The sequence below is a fragment of the Solanum lycopersicum genome, chromosome 3 (assembly GCF_036512215.1).
Source record: "Solanum lycopersicum chromosome 3, SLM_r2.1".
Lineage (NCBI taxonomy): Eukaryota > Viridiplantae > Streptophyta > Magnoliopsida > Solanales > Solanaceae > Solanum > Solanum lycopersicum.
Window position 1 is genome coordinate 63115255 of NC_090802.1, and position 25058 is coordinate 63140312.

At 35.0% G+C, this 25058-nt stretch overlaps 2 protein-coding genes across 9 annotated transcripts; one reads left to right on the top strand and one right to left on the bottom strand.

The window, feature by feature from the left end:
* Nucleotides 1–405: 405 nt before the first annotated feature.
* LOC101245340 (uncharacterized) lies at nucleotides 406–11667 on the top strand. Of its 8 annotated transcripts, none has more exons than XR_002027440.3 (8): nucleotides 422–616; nucleotides 3195–3346; nucleotides 3434–3487; nucleotides 3603–3676; nucleotides 4167–4284; nucleotides 5089–5147; nucleotides 8740–8980; nucleotides 11451–11667. XR_002027440.3 is itself a non-coding variant. In XM_019213127.3 (8 exons), coding segments are annotated over exons 2-7 (405 nt in total). In that variant the 5' UTR covers nucleotides 422–616; nucleotides 3195–3247; the 3' UTR covers nucleotides 8959–8980; nucleotides 11451–11667. The 8 variants fall into 8 exon arrangements, 7 of the variants coding, with proteins under 7 accessions (XP_010318735.1, XP_019068672.1, XP_019068671.1 ...); XM_019213127.3 differs by having other exon boundaries at nucleotides 8958–8980; XM_010320433.4 differs by lacking the exon at nucleotides 11451–11667 and having other exon boundaries at nucleotides 406–616; nucleotides 8740–9350.
* A 378-nt stretch (nucleotides 11668–12045) lies between these two features.
* Nucleotides 12046–24937, bottom strand: LOC101253678 (sister chromatid cohesion protein PDS5 homolog D-like). Its single transcript, XM_004236407.5, has 18 exons — nucleotides 24620–24937; nucleotides 22848–23051; nucleotides 22471–22652; nucleotides 20569–20695; nucleotides 20329–20496; nucleotides 19154–19861; nucleotides 18596–18691; nucleotides 18328–18420; nucleotides 18077–18169; nucleotides 17811–17903; nucleotides 17355–17437; nucleotides 16038–16089; nucleotides 15716–15802; nucleotides 15577–15617; nucleotides 14171–14222; nucleotides 13693–13779; nucleotides 13154–13188; nucleotides 12046–13071 (listed from the first exon to the last, which is right to left on the bottom strand). The coding sequence occupies exons 1-18, from the start codon at nucleotides 24893–24895 to the stop codon at nucleotides 12330–12332; spliced, it is 3219 nt and encodes a 1072-aa protein (XP_004236455.2). The 5' UTR covers nucleotides 24896–24937; the 3' UTR covers nucleotides 12046–12329.
* Between the last annotated feature and the right edge of the window lie 121 nt (nucleotides 24938–25058).

The window sequence follows — 25058 nt, forward strand, 5'->3', positions numbered from 1 at the left end:
ATTTAAAAATAAAATAAAATAATAAGCACATTCAAAGAAAACAAATAATCTTAGAGATTTAGTGTTTAGACAAATAAATTACATCTTTATATTCATATGTATTTTTAATTTTTCGATTTTGACATCTCAATCTTAATGCACGTTTTAATATTCAGTCTTTTATATACAAAAGTCTTAAATTTAATGAAGAGGCATTATTACTTCATCCGTCACTTATCATATCGATATTTGGTGAGTGAGTCATTATTACAATATATGGTCACTTTTTACTTGCTATTTATTTTTATTTATCGTTTTTAATTTATCAAAAAAATAAAATCATTTATTTTCATATTTTATCCTTAACATTAAATAGTATTTTCCAAATTATTTTTTAAAATCTAACTAAATATCATTTAATAAATAATATAATAAAATATTTAGATCAATAATTTTTATTTAAGAGACTCTTCACAAGTACTCTCTGCCTTCAACGTGAGAAGAACTCAAAAGTTTATCAATAATTCTTAAAGAATAAGGGCATACAGTGGCCATACCTCATAGATACCTGTCCATCAGTATTCAAGAATTGTGGAAATTTATCAAGATTTTCAACTTGAAATTTGTTTTCAATTAGGTAATTTCTCTACCATTACTCGAATTCAATCATAGATTACATATTTGGGAGGTATTATATAGTGGTAGTCACCATTTGATTTGAATTCCATTCAAGCTCTTGAAATGGGTCTGGTTAATTAGGGTTCTTGAGAAGGGGAAAAGATGAAATTATGATAAAAGCTGGAGTTTTTGGGTGTTTCTATTGATGGGGCAGATTTAGTTTCGAACTTTTGTAAGTTAAAAATAAAAAATTTGATCCAAATGATTGTTAAGGAACTTGATTTGGTTTGAACATAAGTGAATAATTTTGGGGTAAATTATTAAATGATCTACGAGTTATTGATGCAAGTATACATTATTTTTGTAGTAAAATGTTGCCCTATTGTATGATAAAAGGTAATAGTAGCCTATGTAAAGATTCGATTAGCTAGGAAGGTACCAAAGGTATGTAAAGCTTAAACCTTCTTCGCCGTTAAGGCACAACCTTACTTAGTCACTTGTCTCTCCTAAAAGAGTCAATATATTATAGTTTACTTGATATATGTGAATATGTCCTCCACTTTCTACAAGCCAAACACAGGACGATATGTCTAATATGGTAAAATATCTATATTCTCGTCCCACTTTAACTTTCTTGTCTTCACGTTTTACGTCTATTTATTGAAGTCACAATATTCATATTACTCCTTCGAGTTGAGTACTCGTAATGTTTTGCATGACTGTAAGTGTCTTTGCTCGAAATCCTTATAAGTCATGTGGTATATCTGTCACGTGTTATATATGAGAATAAATGGCAGTTCCACTTGTATATTTGATTTCACTGGCAACATAGGCATAAAATAAACTAAGAACGAACACTGTCATAATTGGGTAGCATGATTAAAGAAGTCAACTGTTATACAAATATTATACTTGAGAGGAAAAATGATTTTATCATTATCTACTTGTCATAGGCCTTGAAGGAATCACTTGATAAATTCTACCCTTACCGGGGGAGGGTATTCATAGGTTTTACTTGACACATATGCGTGATTCTGTGCACATGATTGATGCCAGACCATTATAATGAGCCTAAAGATTGTGGTGTACTCACCCTTGTGGCATCATTTGCATTTGGAGTTAGCTGGAATGTCATGTATTGTTTCCCTGACTCGAGCCAATATATGACACATATAGCCTGCGGGCAAGACCCTCACATGCGAACCCACAATGGGCGCCCTTGTGTCAGACCTCGATTAAAATTATGTGTATGAAATCATAATTTTGAGTATTTATGCAACACATGCCATATATTAACATAGATCCCCTTTTTAGGCCATCATATGACCATTTGTATTAAAAATTGCCAGGACACCACTTAGGCAAACTATCTGGTGATCTAAAATAACGAACAGGGTATAACACATTATATGTTAAGCTAATGAAGTTATTTATGAGTTTAATTTCGTATTGAAGTTTCTGATTGTCTATCCATAGTTGTTCATCATTAGCACTTTGGAGTATGATATGCTAATAAGATTAGTATATAGGTTAGAGTTCAATATTGTATATTTGTTACTTGTACGCTCATAAGTCTTTCATTTTGAAATCTGATTCATATGATCATCCATGTGTGCCTACATATTCTGTCTGCTTTACATACCAGTATATGTTTTTATATGTACTGATGTCCCTATGTTTGGGGGCGCTGCATTCTGTGAATGCAGTACTAGGTTCACAGGCTAGCAAACTTTCATGTTAGGAACCCTCTATATATTCAATAAAGCAGTTGGTGAGCTCCCCATATATCTGTAGAATGCAGTACTAGGTTTACAGGCTAGCAAACTTTCATGTTAGGAACCCACTATATATTCAACAAACCAGTTGGTGAGCTCCCCATTTATCTGGAGCAAATGGATGTCAAGTACTCTTTATTCATACTTATAATTATAATTTGGGTATGTCGATGCCCTGCTTGATCATACGTCATAGTATAGCTACAAATTCTATTACAGACTTCATGGAGAACGTAAATTATCTTGTGTAGTAATAGTCTCAGTTGTTTATTGAAGTTGTGCGGCTAGATGTACAATATTGTCTATGTATAGTCCTTTAGTATTTGTCTTATGAATAGTAGTTTCTCTCCACTTAGTACAGGTCAATTGTATAACATGTGGTCATAGGTTTCTTGTCCGCTCTTCTTGGCTCGGGGCTTGACAAAATGGTGGGGAGTTAAAAGAGAGATTGTAGTAAGTATTCTTTATATTTTAAATTAAAAAAATTTGAAGAGAGAGGTGGGTGTAGGATTTTTCTTTCCCATTTTTGTGCAAAACAGACTTATGGCTATTATATGCCAATTCTTTATACGCTTTTATTTGTTAAATATTTATTTGGTGCCAATTTATCTAAGAGTATATATGTGCCAATTCCTCTAAAAATAAACAAAAATTTGGGGACGACCAAAAGTGCACAATATTGCAAACAACTATTAGTGTTCCATGCGAAAGTCTAAAGGATTATTTTGAGTCTTAACCCAAGAATAAGGAACTATTTTGGACTTCTTCTCAAGGATTTATCATTGTGCTCTGATTATTTGCAATAATTTGTTGAAATTTCAGGTAGGGTATAAGGTATTGATGATCCGCTGAGTAATAACCCAACTCTCAACAAAATGTGGAGGCTAAGTGAATCCATTTTGGGGGAGAATGAAGAGCAGCAAGATAATCTGTTTGGTGACCAAGAAGCCCTCTGCTCTGTGTCCCCTTTACAGGTATTGTTTTTATGGACAAGATCCAATTTTTTTCTCCTAAAACCCAAGGTGATGATTTATGGTGACTTTGTGGATTTTGATGAGTAGAGAGTTTATGGTTTCGCGGCTTGTCTGCTCGCCGGCTTTATTTGTATGTTCCTGGTATGATCACTTATTCAGTTGCTGTAATCATTCTACTGCTGTTTTTATGACAAATTCGTTAGCTGATTGTTGTTTTTCCCTTTATGACCACTTATTCCCATGTCTTATTCTGCAGTCAATGATCGTGTTCATCAAGCCCATCAAATTTGCCTTGTTATTTACTTTTGGCAACATGTTGGCCATTGGAAGGTATGCCACAATCTGCTTGTGTATAGAAATATGAATTGTTGGAATTAATTAACCATGTAGTTGGTTGTTACCATTTTAAAATTGTTAAAGATTCGGTTTTACTTCAACTCTGCATTGTGAAAAATGAATTCTCGCGAGATATATTGTTTTGAAGGAATAAGGTAAGAAAGAAGAAGTGCATTTTAAAGTCAAAATATGACCTTTTCTCCATTTTCTTTTATTTCCCTTTATTTCCTCTCATTTCTAATTCTAGCCAATTTATTTCTATGTCTGGTTGCTAGAAGGTTGGGTTTAGAAATAGATATGTGTCTCTCAAACCAATACCAACAAATTGCTTTTGCACGGTGTTGCTCCAAATTTTCCAATTCTTCAAGTATAACTAGTTTTTTAGTATCTCGGGTAGATTTATGTTGTTGTATGTAAGCCATGTGTTTGAATTTCATTCATCTTACAGTTTATTGTGTTTTGAACTTGGATATTCTCATTGCAGCACAGCTTTTCTCATTGGACCTATGCAGCAACTTTCAATGATGATGGATCCAGTTCGTGCCTATGCCACATCCATGTATGTTGGATGCGTTGTTTTAGCTCTCATTTGTGCACTCTGGGTAAGTGTCTTTTCTATACAATGGGTTATCTGTTGGAGTGATCCTCTTCCTAAAAAACATGCTGAATTAGTAACATAAGATGGATTATATATTAGAGTTCACTTCCTCTGATATACTAGGAAACCGCAGTACTCTTTTCTTTAATTTGCACTCATCCTTTAAGGGCATGTCACAACAATGCGATAATTCATTAACTGCAGTAGACATATCTTCTTCCTTGCCTAGTCTCCTTTTCAAGGTTAAGGTTATCCTGTAGGAGTCCTTTCTACGAGGAAGTTGTAGTTATAGGTAAATACATGTAGTGTTGTTAAAAATCTACTACAAGGAAAAATTCATTCTGCGTCCCAGTATCCTTTTTCCTTAGATATACAAGAGATCAACTGAACTCTCATTTCTTCTTGAGAGAAGATATCTAGAAAGTAGAAAGATATTATTATTATTATTATTATTGTTATTATTATTATTATTATTGTTAGTAGTATTATTTTTATTATTATTATTTATGGCCGGTTTGACAAGAAACCCTCTCTTGATATGAGAAGAAGATGAACTTAGCGAGATAAATTTTGCTTAGTAGTAGTTTCAAGGTGTCAATGTTGAAAATCTTATCCTAAAAGCGTATTATTTTCTTACTATGTGATGCAAAACAGTGATGTCCCTTTTACTGTCCTCCTTGCTGCTTCACATGGTCCAAGTGTCAAAGATATATGTCACTATTCACTCTACCTTGTTATGTTATGTGCACTGATCATTGTTATCTGAAGTACAATCTTTCTTTTCTTTATTGTTTACGTATTTCTGCAGATCCACAGTAAGATTCTGACTCTACTTGCAATCATATGCGAGATATGTGCCCTTGTCTGGTCAGTTGCTTAACTCCTTATCTATCTAGCATAGTTTTTCTTGCATGTACTGTTTTTCTACAATCTACATTCTTTTTAACCTTACAAGTTACATTTTAGCCCAAAAGTAGGATAGGAGATGACAGGGTTGTAGTGTAAGGATAAAACTGTGTGTTTCCATCTCAAATGTAAAGTTGAAATTCAAATTTAATTGCACAAATTACAGTAAGGAATTAAGGGGAAAATGTATTAACAAATATCTTATTTTGTGGTTTATAGACCTTTCTTGGTTGCTTGCCAACCAAAGTTGGGTCAGAAGTATCATCGAAAAACTTGTTTTTTCTTTAAGGATATCTCAACATGGTCATAGTAGTAGATGAGGTACGAAGACACTCATCAATTAATGCAAAGATAACACTGAGATCTGCTTAACACCTCTGTTGAAGTTACATCACCACTTTCGCTTAGTAGTATACTTTTGATTATTTTATTTCAATATTTTATACATGTTCTTTGAACAACTTTTTTTGGTGCCTAAACCTGCCATACGTATGTCATGTCGGCCTGAAATTAGTTAATTTTAGGAAGTGCTGAAAAGGGTCTCCATCTGTGATTTCTTAGCACCCGTAGATCGGATGGTTTTATGCTTAAATAGGTAAAAGAATAGTGATAAGGGGTTGCTATATTAGGAGCACTCATATGTCAAAGGGAGGATGTAGGTGGTTTTTTTTTGCTTTTTGAATGGTTGAGGTAGTCCAGGTCACTGGATTGAGGATGAACCGGAAACTAGAGATATGGATGTTTAAATTGCTGCTTAACAATGTTGAGATTCCATGATCAGGTTTTCTTAGTACATGCAGTAAATCGTAAGTATTCAGATTGATGAGTTAATTTTCAACTTCAGCTTTCAACTCATTGAAGCTTGAATTATTCTTAGTAATTTTGTAAGGAATGTTCAGACTCTGAGTTATCCAAAAAAAAAAAGCATCTCTAAAATCTGGTTAGTTCATTGTGGTCATGCCACTACATTTGGAAAACAAAAACTACTCTCATCGTTTTCTCAGTTCTCCTCACCTAACAACCAAACTTAGCTTCAAAGCTTGAACTTAAGGCTTTAGAAGCTAATTAATGCATAGGCAGCACTGCATCGTCTGCTGTACCATTTTAGAGGAGAATTTGAGTTAAGAGACAAGTTCAAAATAAGGAAGTGACCAGTCTTTTTGTGTGGAAGGCAACAACGAGATGGTAAGACTTTGAAGCTAGTACATTAGAAAGGGTGAGAAAGGAATTGCTTCTGTTAACTTTAAAGAGTGTCTCCAGTCTCTCTTGTCCGGCTCAATGTGAACGAGGTAGGTTGGTAGATGGGCAAAAGAGCAACACCCACCAGCAATTTGTGCAAAACTGAAAGCTTAACGCAACTGACATAGGTTATCAAGCAGCAATGAGAGCCGATGTTCTGTTTCCACCTTGTGGCGAATTAGACCAACAAAGAAAGCAACCTTAGTTTTTAAGGACTACATACTCCCCCTTTAATCAGATTTCAGTGTGCTACTGGTCATCGTTATTCTCCGCTAACCAGTTTATCTGCAGTTGACGATCATGCTTTATTTTCTTTTAACAACAACAACAAATCCAGTGTAATGCCACAAGTGGGGTTTGTCTAGTGTGTGCGCAATCCTTACCCTTACCTTGCAAAGATAGAGAGGTTGTTTCCGATAAACCCTTGTCTCAAGTAAAGCATATCAAAGCACGTCTGATAGTGAAAGAATACAAAAATGAATGTCACTATGCCTAAAATAATGGAAAAGATAATGGTATCAACAAGTAATACAATAACTTAAATGAAGGAGACAAACACTAAAAATAAAATCAAAGAAATTATATTAAGAGAGGAGTTTTTGGCTAATATTATCCCTCAACTATGACCTATACTTAAAGTACATCCTTGTGTTATATAAGTGAATAAAAATATCCTTGAACTATCCAAAAAGTTACGAGATTCATCCTTTTGTCTAGTTTTTTTTTTAAAAAAACCCCATAAACAACAAAACTGAATGTGTCAAGTCGAATGAATATTTGTACACATGGTTAAGATAGTCAAGTCAAGTGATTTTTTTTTTTAGAAATTGAGATTTAAATCATATTTAGACAAAATATTCAAATTCCAAATATTTTTGTAAAAATATGGTCAAATACTACTCCAACTTCAAATTTTCGAATACAATAATTATTTATTTTATTTTCATAATTAAACACCTACGTAATTTCACTAAATGTCCAACATTTTTTAAAATAATTATTTACATAATCTTTCTTACCATCGGAACCTACTTATAAATATTTCAAAACTTATGTATTGTTGCTAGTCAATTTACTTGAGGATGCAAAAAGCATATAAATTGACAACACGCAAAATTTAAATTTCAAGAATGAAAGATTCATTTCCTATCCATATCCTTATTATTTTTAGGTAATTTTGATCTTCTCGTCGTGGTAAGACATGGTCAAATTATTTTTTTATTGATTCAATTAGTTTCTTAAAGAAAATAGATTGAAGGATAATTCTTGTTATTTTTCGTATAGTATAAGGATGTTTTCTGCTCATTTAGATAATATAAGGATGTATATTAGATTTGAGTCATAGTTGAGGGATGATTCTAGCCAATAACTCATTAAGAGAGTAATAGTACCAACATTGATAAGGAAACTAAACATCACTTGACTACCTACTAATCCTTTTTCCTGATTATCGACCTACATATCCTCCTATCTAGGGTCATGTCCTTGATAAGTCCGGTGTTATGCCTTGCATAGTCACCTCTCCCCTATACCTCTTCAACTAAATCTACCTTCCTTCAGACCCACTATAGCCAACATCTCACAACTTCTCATTGGGGCATCTCATCTTCACAAGCCCAAATCATTTTTGCCTCACTTCCTTTATCTTGTCCACCACAAAGGTCACTCTCACCTTGTCCAGAATATCTTAGTTCCCGATCCTATCTCTTCTTGTATGCCACACATCCATCTCAGCATCCTCATTTTCACTACTTTCATCTTCTAGACGTGCGAGGTTTTGAGTGACATCTTTTTAAGTCTTGGTGGGACATCTTTATCACAATAGGCATCGGATGTGAGCCTCCATGTCATCCACCTCTCTCTTATACGATGTGTAACATCATCATCACTCTCTCATATGCTTGGATTATTGACCTAAGATACTTGAAACTTCATCTCTTGGAAATGACTTGCGTATCAATCCTCACTACCACATCTGTCTCGTGAGTTAAGTCACTAAACCCATATCTCATACCGGCCCATTGCTCCTCTTCCTCTGCACACACGTTTATAAACAGTATACTTCACTCGATTTTGTAGGTCCTACTTAAGACAAAGTGGTGTTAGCTTGCTAGGTGATTCCTTTACACTTAATGTAAAGTGATCTTGAAGAGGAAAGTTTTCTTGTTGACAGATATATGCACTTTATACTTCTTCTGAAAATTAAAGAAACTGAGGATTGAGAAAAGAATTTTTTCAAAAATGATCTGCGTGGAACTTCCCAACAACCAACCAGAGTTATCCTTACTATTTTGCTATATTGTCTGGTTTTCAGGTACAGTTTAAGTTATATTCCTTTTGCCCGTAGAATGGTTTCAAATGTCACAATCCGTCTTTTTGACACTGAAATCTAGTGGATTCAATGCGGAAGCAACATCACTCCAGTATATTTTTGAGTGCTGGACTCTAGTCTACTCAATTTGGAAGAGATTCTTCCCTGCCGATTATTTTTGAAGAGATTTATAATTCTTTTTGGTTTTCATCTGATGACAGACGGAACTCCACTTTTCAATCAGGTGTGAATGAATTCGCTTGGACAGTTAAATTTTATGCTGACATAGGTTGTACCCTCTGGTTTCTTTTCATTTCAGAAAGTTATGGTTGCTTTCTTCTTCTGCTGCCTTGTTCACCTCATAGTTGTCCCTTGCCATGATTGACAAAGATTTCATCCCTCGCCCTCACACATCAAATTTAAAATCATTGTTGAATCAAATCACACTCTTGATGTATGTCTGTTCTACTTAGTTCTGTTGTCTTTCAACTTTGATATTATGTTTTGCATTATGAACAAATATATCTATTCTTTCTGATATATAGTTGCTTATATTTAAGGAAACTACATTGGGAATCACTGGATAATAAAATTGGCCATGTTATTATTTCTTAGTTGTTCGCTTATAAGATTTAGGAGGATGCTGAAATGATTATTCGCCTTTACTTATTACCCACCTGTACACTAGTTCATGTTTTCATGTGAATCCTTACAGTCGATATCATAATGCACCTATACACGAAGATGAAAAATGCCTTCCTTTCCTAACTATGCTTTAGAGTTTAGTGCTTCAATCTAAACACCAGAGAATTAGTAAGCTTCATGCCAATGTGATAATCTTTATTGACCTTTTGCATTGTGGAATTAAAGTCTTGAATAGTATATTAAGAAGAGTAAATGTGGATGAGGCTTTCTGTAGTTTTTGAAGTGTATTAGAACTTTTTATCTGGAGATTGTAGATAGTTTTTAGACATTACAAAAAGAAAAAGAGAACACGCATTTCAAGATGGTATCTGTTGCCCGAATATTGACTTAGGTAGTTGGTGGAGCGTAATTTCACATATAATATCCACTATATACAAAGTCACAAAATTAGTGAGTAAAGTTTAGTTACTTTAATGGGGCAAAAAAATAGTGTTTGTGACTTTTTCTTATTAAAGTGAAATAAAGTTTAATGAGCATACATGTAATCGAATAGAATGGAGAATTATTCTAAGGATCAAAACAATGGGTGTCGCATAAGTTTGAGTTATATGAAATGTATTTAAACTAACATCCTGAGATGGTGTACAAAAGGAAACTGAGATGTCTATTGGGCCAAACAGATACTAGTGGATTCGTTCTACTTTCTGAAAAAATAGAGTTACCAACTGATAGTAGTAGACTACTAGTAGTAGTAGCCCTTCAATGGCTGATCCATGGCGAAATGTGTATCATGTTATTAAATACTAATTATGTACCATGGTGTAAACATCCCAATTAAATTATGGAGAGTCTTTCCTTGAGATTCAGGGGATGAGTTTTCTGTCGTTTCAGCTAATGATGTTGTTTATGTTCCTAATATCTGGTCGTTTCTCCCATACCCTCCCTTTTCTAATGTTCTTTTCGGAAAAAATAGAGATGTGGAACATTGAATTGAAATAAACAGCTAGGTGTTTCAATGAGGAGAATAAGATGCTCTAATTTGATCTTGCTTTCACCTTCCTGCTTCCCTACACATGACGGCCTAGTGCACGAAGCATTCATACAGGGTTCAGGGAAGGGCCTTCGTAATGAAGGTGGTCTACTTGACACAAATATTAATGGCTGATTTCACACTCACATCACATATACTTGAAATAGGATACATGCTTCCACATCCTGAACCTTTGTTTTTAATCATCATATATAAAACTATGGCGTCTGTGCATGCGTCTTATTTCCGAAACTTACGTAGCAAGTAGTACTAAATGGTCCATCCTAGAGCCCATATGTTTATTATGGTTCACGTGAACCCGCGGTCTTTGCGCCAAATTGGGTATTTTATGTACATATTTCCTAGAATTGTTCTATATTTTCTGTTCTAAAATGTATAATGGTGCAGTTGGTTGAATGTTTGAATCATTTATCCAAAGTAATATGAATCAATCCCCACTTGTTACATACCTACTTTTTTTGTCCTTGTATTGTTTTCAATTATGGAGAAAAAAATCATCTTTTCTTTTTCCTGAAATTTAACTGTTGGTAAATCCTTGAGTGGTAGGAAATATACGACGGAGGTGTATATAACCTTTTCTTTACAAATTTGTATTTGGTTTTTATACTTAATTTTTTTACTTTCTAATTTTACTATGTGAGACATGAAAATACGTGTGGACTGGTGGTCAATAACTGGTTTAAAAAACTCAATGGAGACGAAAAAAACATTCTCAAACAAAACACATCACTCACAAATTATATATGGCAAAGACAGAGTCTCTTATTTAACAAATTCACTTGCTAGGCCTCTTATTTTATTTTGTACCTTAAAGTTTCAAATTAGCCTGATATTTAAGTGGAGAAGAAGTATAAATGGATGGTCCATTATTCCTGAATTTTGAATGTTGCAATTCATAATCCCAAAAGTAACAGTCAGAAACTTTGCTCGTAAGCTACAAGAGCTTTTTCACTTCTAACCCATGATTGATGCTTTATAAGTTAATATTGTTCAATTTATTTTTACATTGTTTTTTCAGGGAAGTGACAAAATAATTTGCCAGTTAAGGACAGTGATCGTTTAACTGATATGTACTACTATTCATAATTTTTAATTATTGCTAGTGTTTCACTTTTATTTTATTCGAACTGATTTGTTTAATATATTCTATATTCTATGGCTTTGCCCATGTAAGTCAATAATACTACATTTAAATGATTAGTTGTATAAATTGCCATGTTTTATTTCTCTTTAAATTATAGATTAATCATTTTTTTAATTTTTTTTTTTTTTTGACGATTTATTCATTTTTGGATCGTTTGACCGTGACGCGGTTAAGGTGCTTCCACTTTTTTTTAATTCCTAATTGTTTGTTGTTAGTAAAAAGATAAAAGTTGAGAATTCATGTAAGAGGTAATTTAGAAAATATCCTTTCCAAATAAAAATTGAAAGATAAAAATAAGATCAATCGTCTTGTTTGTTGAAAGTAAAAATAAATATTCATCTTCACGCGATATTTCTATCAACCCAATTAATACATAACTCTTACACTTTTATTGCTAAGTCATAGTTAATTAATACACATAAAAATGCAAATCTAATTATCTCAAGCATCACCAAACAAAAATACCAGATTCAGATGAACACAATATTACCTTAAGCAGAATACAATAGACACTGAACTGTTCAAGTGTTATAGCATTACATACAAAAATTCCAGTTTAGTTTTTGCTATATGACAAACTCGATGCTACACAAAATGCGAATGTTTACAAAAAGAGTAAGATTTACCATCATGTACAAAATAAAATTCAACCATGAGCAATTTTGCCAGCTTCATGATGATCATTCACAAATTTTAAAATGTCTTGGACATAAATACACCATGTCAAGATAACCGTCTTAGTGTTCAGAAAGATTAGTAGAGGGATAAAACAGTTGTAGGCAATAAAAGCTCACTCAACCTACTCAGCCAATATTGTTCTTGATCCTTCGCCTCCTTGATGTCCTGCTGAACTTTTTCACCCAGTATTTCAAATACTTTGACAGATCTTTGCACCTCTCCCGCTCGGTTTTGGGCCTCTTGCAAGCGCCTTTCAGCCTTTTTGAGTCGTTTCTCTGCTGCTAAGACCTCATTGTTCCTTTCTACCAAATCCTTTTTAGCTGCTTTAGAGACGAGCTTGGTAGTCTCTCTTAACGCCATTAGTAAAGAAGACTTTTTCTCCATATCCTCCTCTTCAGAAATCTCATCAAGATATTGTTGCAACCAAGCTACATCAAGCTTGGCATCCACAGCATCAGAGACTACAGATCTCATGGCTTTAATGGAAGAAAAACTAACATCACTGGTTTTCAGCCGCCTGACAACATCACTAACAACATCAAGCAGGGAAGCTCTGGCAGCCACTGATTTACATTGACAGTTGACTGCAATGTCACCATACTTGGCAAAAATGGCAGCAAGTATAGGAGCATTGCTCACTTTTACTTTATAGCCATGCACATCCACCAGCTCACTGGACACATCACCATCTTCGGGCGACACCTTTATAGTTGTTGTCAAACTCCTTGGATTTTCGTCTTCTCCAGATTCTGAACCTTCAACCTTGATCCCTTTATTTTGGTGCACTCCTTTTGGAGTTGAATTATGCTGCGTGGTCCTTCATAAAAAAATACTTCGTTTAGCTAGAGTTCCATTTATTATCATGCAAAGGGGGTCTAAATGTGATAAAAATAACTTACATTATTGGAGTCATCAGATCGTCAGTTGCTTTCCCCTGCCAAAATTTTGAGCATAGACAGGTGTTATGAAGTAAATACTAAGATTTAGTTTTTCAAATTTTATCACTTTGCCATGCATGCTTCGTAGGTTCACTTTGTACTAAACTTCCGCTGCAGTTTGCCATTCACAATGACACTCTGTGAACACTTTTTAGAGACCAAAATGGTTGTCATGCAGGGTGAAAAGGACTAATTTAGCAAAGCAAAATAAACGCAAACGTGAATCTTCGCTTATAACTTCTCTTTTAAAAGTTTTACTTACAAGGAAGGGCTATTTCGTTCTTTCAGAAGTAATTATTTTCTTTCAGATAATGTGATTGGATCTTAGTGATTAGAGATGGCAAAGTCTAATGTTTAGTTAGAAGGAGATGACAACGTACAACGTAGCAGAACTTAGATGACAGTGTGAAAAAAACCTCTGAAATAAGATGACTACAGAAGAGAAGAGAAAGAGTCGAGGATTAGTGTACCGGACTACAATTGAAGTAGCACCAACTTACACTATATAACTTTGTTTTGCTGCCTGCATTCTTCTTGCTTTCAGTACCAGGAGTTAGCAACGGCACATCATTAGCAACATTCAAAGCCTGCTCAAAAAATTGACATTAAGAATGCAGAGAACATAGGTTTCATAATCTGAACACATTTCAGTCCATGGAGAATGGTTTAACTCATGCAAGTTCTACCCAAACAATATCAACTCTGTAAAATAGGTGAAATAGGATAATACCAGCAGTTCTTTAGTAAATCATAAACCAGGATAACATAAAATAGGTGAATATACTTTCATTAAATGAAGATGCTCAGCAGAAGCAAGGAGAAAGATACTATCCGTTGAAAGTATATAACAAAAACAAGAACCACAGAAAAGCGCCAAACTCTATTGTGGACTTAAAGCACAAAGTACAATTAAAGTGCAAGGGGCAAGCCAAAGATGTGTAGCTCATAGGCAGAAAGCTTCCACACAAGTACTCTCACCTTCTTTTTTTTCCTTGTTTGGCGATATGAATCAATAATGCAACCAAGGCGCCTGCACATTAACAACTTATGTAATATTCTTTTGATGAAACAACTTATGTATTACTTACCAACCACAAAAATCGATTCACATAGATATTTGAGAAAGCAATAGCTTCGAAGTACAACATAAAAAATTATTAACTTCCAAATGTGCCATAGTATTTTATCCTAAAGGTCACAAGAGAACATAGTACTTCTAGTGACTTTTGTTTTTGCATTACTGTAAGTGTCCCAGTAGTCCTGCTGATGCCTTAAAAAAATTTACAGAAACCATCTGCACCACTGAACAATTAACATCAAATGCAATCAGTAAACATATTGAAGACACACCAAAATTTCATCGACACTCTTATTTTACTAGGTTTTATGTCAGAAGTTCATCAATATTACAAAAAGGGAAAAAAATAAAAACAAACATAACACTATTTGTTGCTTCATTGTTCACATACATCAGTGCTCCACTTTTAGTTTTTCTTTTTTCCCTTTTAGCATTTACATTTAGAATAAACTCTAAGTCTCTAACAAAGTGTCTTATATTTTTTTTATATCCCAAATATACTAAAAGGAATCACCTATCAACATAAATGCTAGAAAAAATCTGTAAAGATCTGGAAAATGAAGTATAACTTCATGCTTGTTTTCTTCAAAAAAATGAGGGAGGCTTGTTTAAATGTAATTATGTAGGCAGATTAAACAACACAGGAGATGAAAAGGGAGGTTTTAATCCCCACCTTTGCAAGAAGATTTTGCATAATATCTGATTGGATACAAGTATCACTTTTCTGATGCATACATAGGTGAAGACAGATGTGTAAGGGAAGCTTATCTGAAGATAAGGGCACCAAGTAACACAGCAACAGAAGCAAGCTAGTAAAATAAGGAATGCAAAAGACTTGAAGTTTGGTCACCTAATCTATCGAGAAGTTTTACTTAAGGCAAAACCGCAAAAAAAGGGTGACATTTTCAGCGAGAGACTTGCAGGTATATGCATGTCTATGTGAGAGAACAAGATTAATATTGGATAGTTGAGTTAGATTTGATGCACTAAAAGAAAATTAAAGATCACAAAATAAGCACCACACAGGAAAAGCTAAATGAAGGTGGTTGACAAGAGGGGTTGTTCGGATGGTAAGCACCCTCCACCTCAAACCCTGAGGTTGTGGCTTCAAGTCACCATGGGAGCAAACTGGTGGAAACTCTTAAGGATGCTAAACAAAAGAAGGTGCTTCATCTATAGCAGCTAAAGGTATCCAGCATGTCACAATGATCTAAGTTCTATTCTGATGCTAATATTTAGCACTCAAGCAGCATCCAAATCATCAAATTACTTGCCCTGAATGAGAAATCAGGTGAATGAAGCTTACATGTCAGACAAATCACTTGGACCAGGAGCAATCTCGTGTATCTGAAATACATCCATCCAATAAGTCATGCAAATAAAGACAAGCACAGAACAGACGGGTAGAGAAGAGAAGGTAAAAGAAAAGCCTGGCAGGAACCCACAGGATCTGATGCATTGTCATTGTCAACTAGTTCCCAGCGCTCCTTTGTAAGATTAAGAATTTCTTGATCGCCATCTCCATAGATCACCTTAGATGAAAAACATGAACAATGAAACATTACCAACGCTTAGAAAATTGCTTGCCAAATTAACTTCAGTTTAGATTCTGACAACCTGTGAAACTGTAGACTGATACCAGCCTATTAGCATATGAGAAGCATCAACCAGCATTTAAGGGAGTACGAATGTATGATTACATAAAGCAGTTGAACTCAATTAATATACAAGAAAAATAATGTTTATATAGCCATTCTAAATCTTTACCGTGTGCTTCTTCTCTGAATGGTCAAAATCAGTGACAAGTCCTTCATAGAACCTACAGAATGTGAATGCTACGTGATATGACATTTGAACTAAAGAATGAACTTCATTAGAACAAAAAAAGTGATGTGTCAAAATTTTAAAACAAAAAGGGATAATAAGAAGCTCAATGCTCAAAAGTCTGCCTGTATGGACCTAAGAATATTCTTGAAAAAATAAAGAGAAAAAAGTAAACACCAAATCTTTTTGGGCAGATACTACCAAATATCTAATATGATGCAATGTCCTTTAACTTATTTTACCAAATATCTAATATGATGCAATGACAAAACCAAGCACCAACAAGATACATCTGCTTAACAATGTCCTTTAACTTATTTTACCTTGAGAAAGGCCCCTCTATTGGTTGAACATCAGATTTTAAACACATATTCCCATATTTTTTTCTTTGATCAAGATATATCCCCATATTAAAAACCTTTTCTTTTCAGGGGAAAAAAGAAAGGAACCCCCCATTTCTATTTTAGCCATAGAGAATCAGCTGAACCATTATCTTTCTCAAATATAACCTATAATGTTAGGCCCTCATAAATCTCTGTTTTGAGAATGTGAGACTTCAATGAGAGGAATTAAGCTTGAAAATGGGACCCAGACATCACTACTTGTATATTTCGACTCATCAGATCTACTTTTTTCAGATTTTAGTCAAACATTGTTAACAACTTAACATGCAAGTGTACCAGCTCCTCCTTCTCAATGACAAGCCATCAACCCAGACTTTCATGACAAGAGTTTAGATGCCCTTGAGTCATTATTACGGCTGGACTACAACAAGTACTTGTATTTAATTTAATAATGCCCTTTAGTCATTATTACTTGTATTTAATTTTTTAGCAAGAAACTTTAAGATTATAGTTGACCATACTATACCCTCTTCTTTGCTCCATCCAGTTGATTGGGGTTCCAATATAAGCCAGTATAGTCTTCATGATTTAAACAGAGCTCAGTATTTCTTTGTACAATATTCTAGTTACTACTACCTACCATTGACAAATTGCTTGCCTACTTCTGTAATGGACATCACACTGAGGCTGATGCATATGCATTATTCATATTCAGAACTTTATGACAGAGCAATTCATTCAGAGTTATTTGGATGGAAAAAATGTGACTCGCTCAGTGAAAGAGCAAGTCAACATTTAAACTTTTAACAGGAATATCTGAAGCTTGGCTACATAATATACCCCCATCCACATCGAGTCATCGAGTCCCCAACTCATTCTCAAAAAATATCTATACATATTCAGTGAAATCACATACACTTGATCAAGTGGCCACCAAACCCTTACTCTGCAGCCAACGAGCTCCTTCCCATGCTCTCTGACAACTTTATCCGCAGAATCCTAAGGAAAAGATTATAGAGATGATCATCAGTCTAGAGAGCAAACATTGATACATCTAGAGACAAGGTGGAAGGTTGAAAAGTATGCACATCAGATTCCTTATTAGTCAAAAGTCTTTTCTCTTCAGTTACAATGGTAACTTCTTTATAGAATTTCATGACATCAGGACTGTATCACGGGTAGAGGACAGTCACGGTGGAGATAGAAAAAAAGAAAATATCCTCTACTCTTAAGTTAAATAAACAAAAGTAAAACTACTTTCAGCACATAAATAATCTCACTGGCGAATTTTATGGAACATACACTTTAGGATAAAGGTTGTCTAATCTCACTAACTGTAAGTAAACTCTGATTAAAGATGATAAATGTTTACCTCTTTCTGTGATGGCGGGTTCTTCCTTTTACATTGTTTTTTAGAGCTTTTGGGGAAATTGCTATGCTTGATGATTGACACAGAACCCAATGCCTGAACCATTCAATTTTTGTACATGATAAGCCCAAAACTAAGGGTAGAACAAAAACTTTACTTAAATCCACATAATATTCCAAACAAGTACATTCACTTTAGTAATCACTTACTGAAGGTTGTCTAATATCATTAACTATAAGCCAGCTCTATTAATGATAACAGATGTTTACCTCTTCTTGTGATGGCAAGTTCTTCCTTTCGCGTTGTTCTTTAGAGGTTTTGGGGGAGGTTCTTTCTTTGGTGTTTGAGACAGAACCTAATGCCTGCAGAGATAAGTCCAAACTAAGGGGTATATTAAATACTTCACTTGAATCCACATACTATTCCAAAACGAGTACATTCACTTCAATAGTCACTTACTGAAGGTTGTCTAATATCATTAACTATAAGCCAGCTCTAATTAATGATAACAGATATTTACCTCTTCTTGTGATGGCAAGTTCTTTCTTTTACGTTGTTCTTTAGAGGTTTTCGGGGAGGTTCTTTCTTTGGAGTTTGAGACGGAACCTAATGCCTGCAAGGATTGATTTATGTACATAATAAGTCCAAACTAAGGGATATACTAAATAGTTAACTAGAATCCACATAATATTCCAAAACGAGTACAGTCACTTTAGTAATCACCTACTGAAGGTTGTCTAATATCATTAACTATAAGCCAGCTCTAATTTATGATTACAGATGTTTACCTTTTCTTGTGATGGTGAACTCTTCCTTTTCCGTTGATCCTTCGAGGTTTTTGCAAAGTTGCTTTCTTTGGTGATTGAGAAGACAAATCCCAATGCCTGCACAATTCAATTTACGTATACATTAAGTCCAGAACTATTGTGGGTGGTGTAAAAAGAGGAAATAGGAGAGTTTTTGAAGGTGTAGAGTCAAGTTTCTCTTGGTTGAGAAGTAGTCTCCGTTCCCTTATTTTGTTTTGGCGTAATCAGAATGGATTGGATGGAGAGTGTAAAGAATCATAGTGTAGATTCTTTTCTTTTTGGTGCATCTCTTGTATATGGCAAGTTTAGCCATATTTATGCATGAAAATACTTTTTAGTTCATAAAAGAAATAGTCCAGGAGCAAAAATAAATACAACAACATACTAGTAAATTCCCACAAAGTGAGGTCTAGGGAGGGTAGAGTGTACGCATACCTTACCACTACCTCGTGGAGGTAGAGAGTCTGTTGCCAAAACAAATACACAACTTCCTAAACAAATTCAGCCAATTGGCGTTAACTGTTTAATACTTTAATTTACCTCATCCCCTGATTCATTAACGGATAACCTCCGTCTTTTATCACAATATGTGGCTGGTATATTTTTCTTGTCGTCTTTTTCATGTTTCTCTTCTAATGCCTTCACAACAGCAAATTCTTCTGAAGCAACCGATGTAGGTTGTGAGACTTTCTTCTTGGTTATAGCTCCTGGTGCATCTCTTGCTGAAATTGATTTGTCATTTTTCTCCTTTTGGTGTCTCTTTATACAAGTCACTATTGGAGTCTTCTCCTCACCATACAATCCTTTGGAGATTGCACATTTAGGTGAACAACTACTTCTCTTTTTAGTATCTTTCCCACAACCCTTCAAGAGAATACGGGCTTTTGACCTCCTTTCTCCACTTACCCAAGCATGATCGTATCCTTCCTCTGGTTTGTTCAAAAAATTAGGCTTCCAACCTCTTTTCTTTGAAGTCTGCGTAGCTTCTGGATCTACTGCTTTTTTGGCTGCTGCATTTACGAACCTCAAGTTTTTAGATTGCGAGGTGGTCCTTGAATCAGTACTTTTTTGCTGCTTCATTGCATCTCCATGTTCTGATTCCTTTAAAATTGTATCTGTCTCTAGAACGACATCATTGTCTTTATGCTTGGGATCATCTTTCCCTAGCAAAATAGGTGATTGATCTAAGAACGGAGCAACTATGTCAGGTGCAGCATGTGGTGCAAGCTCTTCAGGAGCATTTTCCACCTGACAAGTGTGTAGCAAAGGAAGAATTCACATCATTAAATCCAGAACAAATATCACCTATAATCTGTGAAGTTACCTTTACTTATCGCCTTTAGATCAACAACTAATCAGCAAAACAAGAAGAGTTTCTGACTATCTCATAAAGGAGCTTAAGTTTTATCTTTCTCAAGCTAGTCTAAAAATGAGGACAGCTTGGTGGAAAACGTGTACACATTCCTGAGTTTATAATAGTAAAAAGAAATACGGAAAAGGAATGCTGAAATGTAGGAAATATGTCTAGGATCAGTGCTGAATCAGCTGCTCATGAAATATGGAAGATCTAATAATCTTAGAAAAAAGAGGCAGGGGTGGGAACTCCATTCTTTGTAAGTTAGATAAGAGAATGAGAAATGGAGAACTACACAACTAAACAATCATGTTCTTTACAAATAATTGCAGCAATTACTTTGATTATCAGATAGACCCACCGTAGTTTTACTTTCAAGTGCCTCAATCCAAATCAATTCAACAACTTCCGAGTAGTTGTTAATGGAAATGCCGAGGGACCTCACTGCTTTTGGAAGATATGGATGAAGTTTGATAGCACTTTCTTGAAGAACTCTCTCTCCCAACATATAGGAACGAGGTGAAACATTCTAAACCAAAAGAAGATGTCATAAAAATAATGAGAAAGATTGATGAATGAAGTTGTAAAGGAAAAGCTATACCTGGTTATCCTTCTTAACACTACTAATGAGGATGTTCAGAAGCTGCATTGGAATTTCTTCACTCTCTTTTATTATAATGCTCATTATTTCCTCGATGTCCATGAATACTTGATCAGGGTGGTCAGGCCTTAAAATGGGGCAAGAGACAAAACATTGTCAAACCATTTCCCAGAAGAAAAAAATGGCATACTGAGGAACTGGTAGTCTTTGAACTTTATGAAGAAAAAAGAATCTGGTACACTTTGACATGCTATGTACCTTAGCATATAAGTACATTCATGCAGCATTCAACTTATGAAGGTACACCAGTGAATATTTTGCTAAAACTGTCATATATTCCTTCCATCCCATTGCTATAACAGTGTATGACTGGTACAAAATTTTAACATGTATAATTGAATTATGATTATTAGTGTGATAGTGGAAAAATGTTTAATTTATAGTTAAAAAGTTAGTTTGATAAGAAAATATTTACTTATCAGATTTCGAAATTGGATAGTCAGACATTGAAGTATTAGAAGTTGGATACTCAGCAGCCGGTTGTTGAGATCCCAGAAAAATTTGAGTGGATGAAAAGACTATATACTAAGGGAGGGAAGATAAAGTATATCGACTCTCCTTAATATACACACATATTTTATATATATTGTCTATACTGTGCATGCTTGCAAGTGTTTCAGCAATTTGGAGAAGATCATTAGGGATTTTAAGAAGTGTAATAGGAACTTCACCTAGTAGACTGTAAGAAGATTATGGTTCCCACATGGAGGGGGAAGGAATTAGGAGACTATCCACCTATATACAACGCTTTTATGGTAAGTTATGGAGATTTTCTCCCGGATAATAATGTGCATGCTTCATGGAGAGTGGTTATATCGACTAAATATGGACTAGCATGGTGATTTAGTCTTCTGGTGAGTGGGGTGACTTCATTTGGAAGGGACTTCTCTTCATCGTGAGACTGATTGAAGCTGCTGTAACTGCACCTAGTAGTTGATTGGTGCCAGAAATAAGACATAGTTTCTCCCAATCCTCCTGGCCTTTCAGCCTTTACTTCCTTTCCTTTTTACTTTACAAGTCTACCAATCTCTCTTTTGAGATCGGAATCCATCTGGAGCAACGCTTTGGCCAACTGCAACCTTTGAAACTTGGGGATGATGGGCCCGCTCCTCTACCCTTCTCCACTTAAATACTGGATTTAGTTCGCTTGAGGCAGGGCTCTAACTTGTGATATAACACATAAGTCCCTTAGTCGGTGCCTATTGAGCTAACCCCTGGTGGTTTCAGTCTACCAATCTGATCCACAACTACCAAAATCTCAACTTTCATCATGTTACCAAAAAAGAGAGGAGGAAAAGCAACACTATAAATCACCGTTGTTCTTTTCCACGTTTGCACTCCCATTTTACTAGCTCTATGCGTTCTGAACTGGGCATAATTGATTTCCTTCAAAGCCCAAATCAATTCGAAATAAAACAATTTGTGTTCCAAAAAGGGCTCACTGAATTGCTTGTTCTCAGCTGGGACAATCTTTCAAAGACATGCAACTGCTGATGCACCCATATAGAATTTCTCCTAAGTCCTAAGACAGATATTGACCAAGACAAGACTCTAAGCCAAGTAGCTAACTAAAATATACTGAACAACAAGATAGCAGTAGTCACAAGCAATTACTCATCTCATTCATGAATGTTCTGCTCTTTTAGGTTGACAGTGAACAAATAAATAAATGAAAAGGAAAAGGGAAAAGTAATACATTAACTTGTGGCAAGGACAAAGCATACATTAGATTACCAGAAAAACAAATGAACAACAAAAGATAAAATACCAGCAAAGTTACACCCGGTCGAATCCCTCTTACCTTTAGAAAATTATGAATGAGTCACATCATTGGATATATACCTTATACTATTCAGAAAATGTTGAAACATCTGAACAATCAACACATCTAACTCGAGATCCCACATCAGCACGCACGTTCGGTACTTTGCAAGAACTTCAATAATAGAGACAGCCTTTGAATAACAGCGACTATCCAAGCAAGACAATTTCCCAAATGCCAACACTGCAAGCTCAAAAAAGTCCTGTCCACCAATTGAGCAAGAAACCAACAGTGAGTATGTATAAATACTATTCATGCATCCAAGAAAATCATAGATGCATAACTACTACAGAATATGAACCATCAATTACAAAGCAAAACAGCTTAGTTAGAAGAGAGACTGTAAACCAATCTAACTTCCAACTTGGGCAAAGAAGGTTGTATGTGTTGAACTTGCCGTAAGTCTGCTATCATCATATGGTTGATCTGGAGCTGTAATTCTCATGATCTCACTAATGCAAGATGCAACTGACACCTTCACATCTATGTCAGGATGTCGTAGAAGTCCATCTGCAACTAGTGCTTCCATTGCAGGCCGAAAAGCATCTCGTGCTGATGCAGGGGGAACTTGTTTCACCATTGACAAAAGATGCTCTAAATTCTGAAATTTGTGTACCATTAAAAAAATGTTTGAACCATGTCAAATACATCGGAAGCGCTTCTCTGGATAACAAATGAAATCTAGATCATGTAGCAAATAGAGAACAAATAAAGTTCTAAACTACGTCACAAGGTCAAAGATCTCTTTCTCTCCACAGTTATATGTACTTTCATCCATCAGGAACCCTGACAATGTCCTTTACACATCAAGAAGTAAATGAACATATATATATAATTCCATTACCAGGTAGAGTGAATAAGCAATGCCAAATCATAATCTGTGATAAAACTTAAGTTAAAGCACAAGAAGCGAAAGATAGGCCAAGTTCCTTGGGAGCAATAATGATTCAAGATGGATCATGTTGACTGATCCTTCTTCCCTAGTTATTTGCAAGGAACATGTTGAGAATAGTAGATATCACAATCTAGGTCTAGGTGCTAGGTTAGATAATAACTTTTTTTCTTTACTAGATCAGAAAGTAATATCCAATAAACAAACAACAACGCTCAAGACTAAAGAATCAGTCAATGTAGTATAAAAATCATTGATGGATAAGGTTCACATTCGCCTCCTGCGCAAGCCTAAAAATTTCCTAAGCATGACCATCTAACCCCCACAATCCCAAATCTACAGACAAATAACAACCACATACCCAGTGACCGGTGTAATGCCAGAAGTGGGATCTTGGGAGGTAGAAATGTCATTACCCCAAATCTACATAAACGTGGAATCAAAATTAGAAGTGAAGAAATGTTCTTGTATTATATTGAGAAACGAAGGTGACAACTTTTTTGGCTATCTTGGTTCGCCAAACAATTCAAGCATATAGTATTAGGAGCCTTGGTAATATTACTGATTTCATAAAGACTTTTGGGAATCCATAAGATAACGCAAAGACTGAGATGTCCACCACCTAAAAAGGTTGTCACCTAGGCTTCTCAAAATGATACAAGAACATTCTTTCACTTGTATTTTGATCCCACGTTTATGTAGATTTGGGATAAGGATGCGTTAACACCTCCCTCCCAAGACCCCACTTGTGGCATTACATCGGTCACCAGATATGTTATTGTTGTTGTGGTTTGACTGTATACATTTGGATTGTGGGGGTAGATGTTCACACTTGGTAACATTTAGGCTTGCACTGGAGGCGAATGTGAACCATATCCATCAATTAATATTATCACAATGAAATGATTCTTTAGTCTTATGCTTTTTTGTTTGTTCATTGGGTATTACTTTCTGATCTTGTAAGTGAAAAAGGGTTATTATCTAACCTAACACCTAGACCTAGATTTTGATATCTACTATTCTCAACATGTACCTTGTACATCAAAGAAAGTAACCAATTAGGGTCATTTCATCCTATGATTAATTAAAAAATTGGTAACCTAAAACAAATTTCGAAACAGTTTAAGAATTCTATTATAAAGAAAATAAACAAATTACACACAACAGCATTGCAGCAACACACATGAGTAAGTACAAAAATTAAGACCCCTTGGTCCTTATGTACTTCTGGGTTTAAGCAGATAAACAAATGGCAAGAGAAATTAAGAGGGTCTCACATCAAGCTTCTCCAGAAGCTCCTCTGTAGAAGAAGAAGAAGTAGGCTGCTGAAGAAGCTCATTCCCAGCTTCTAGAAGTTTTTTGTTCCGTTCTTCCTCTTCATCTGAAACGGAAACATGAGCGAGGGCACCCATTTCTTTTTTCCAGAGCAAACGAAGAAGAAACAAGAGCACTGCAAAACCAAAAAAAAAATAAAAAATCAAAAGACCCCAAAAGTTGACACCAGTACTAGTGAACAAAGGACAAGTAAGTAAGAGAGAGAAGATGGAACGCATGCAGCAGAGGCACAGCACATCTGTCAAAAAAAATTATTTTAATTTTCAAAAAAACCGAACAAGAAAAACTGAATTATTTAAAAAAATTATTTTGTTGCAAAAACTGAATTACCAATAAAGTTATTAGAGCCTGTTTGGCTCAGCTTAAAAGCTGGTCAAATTG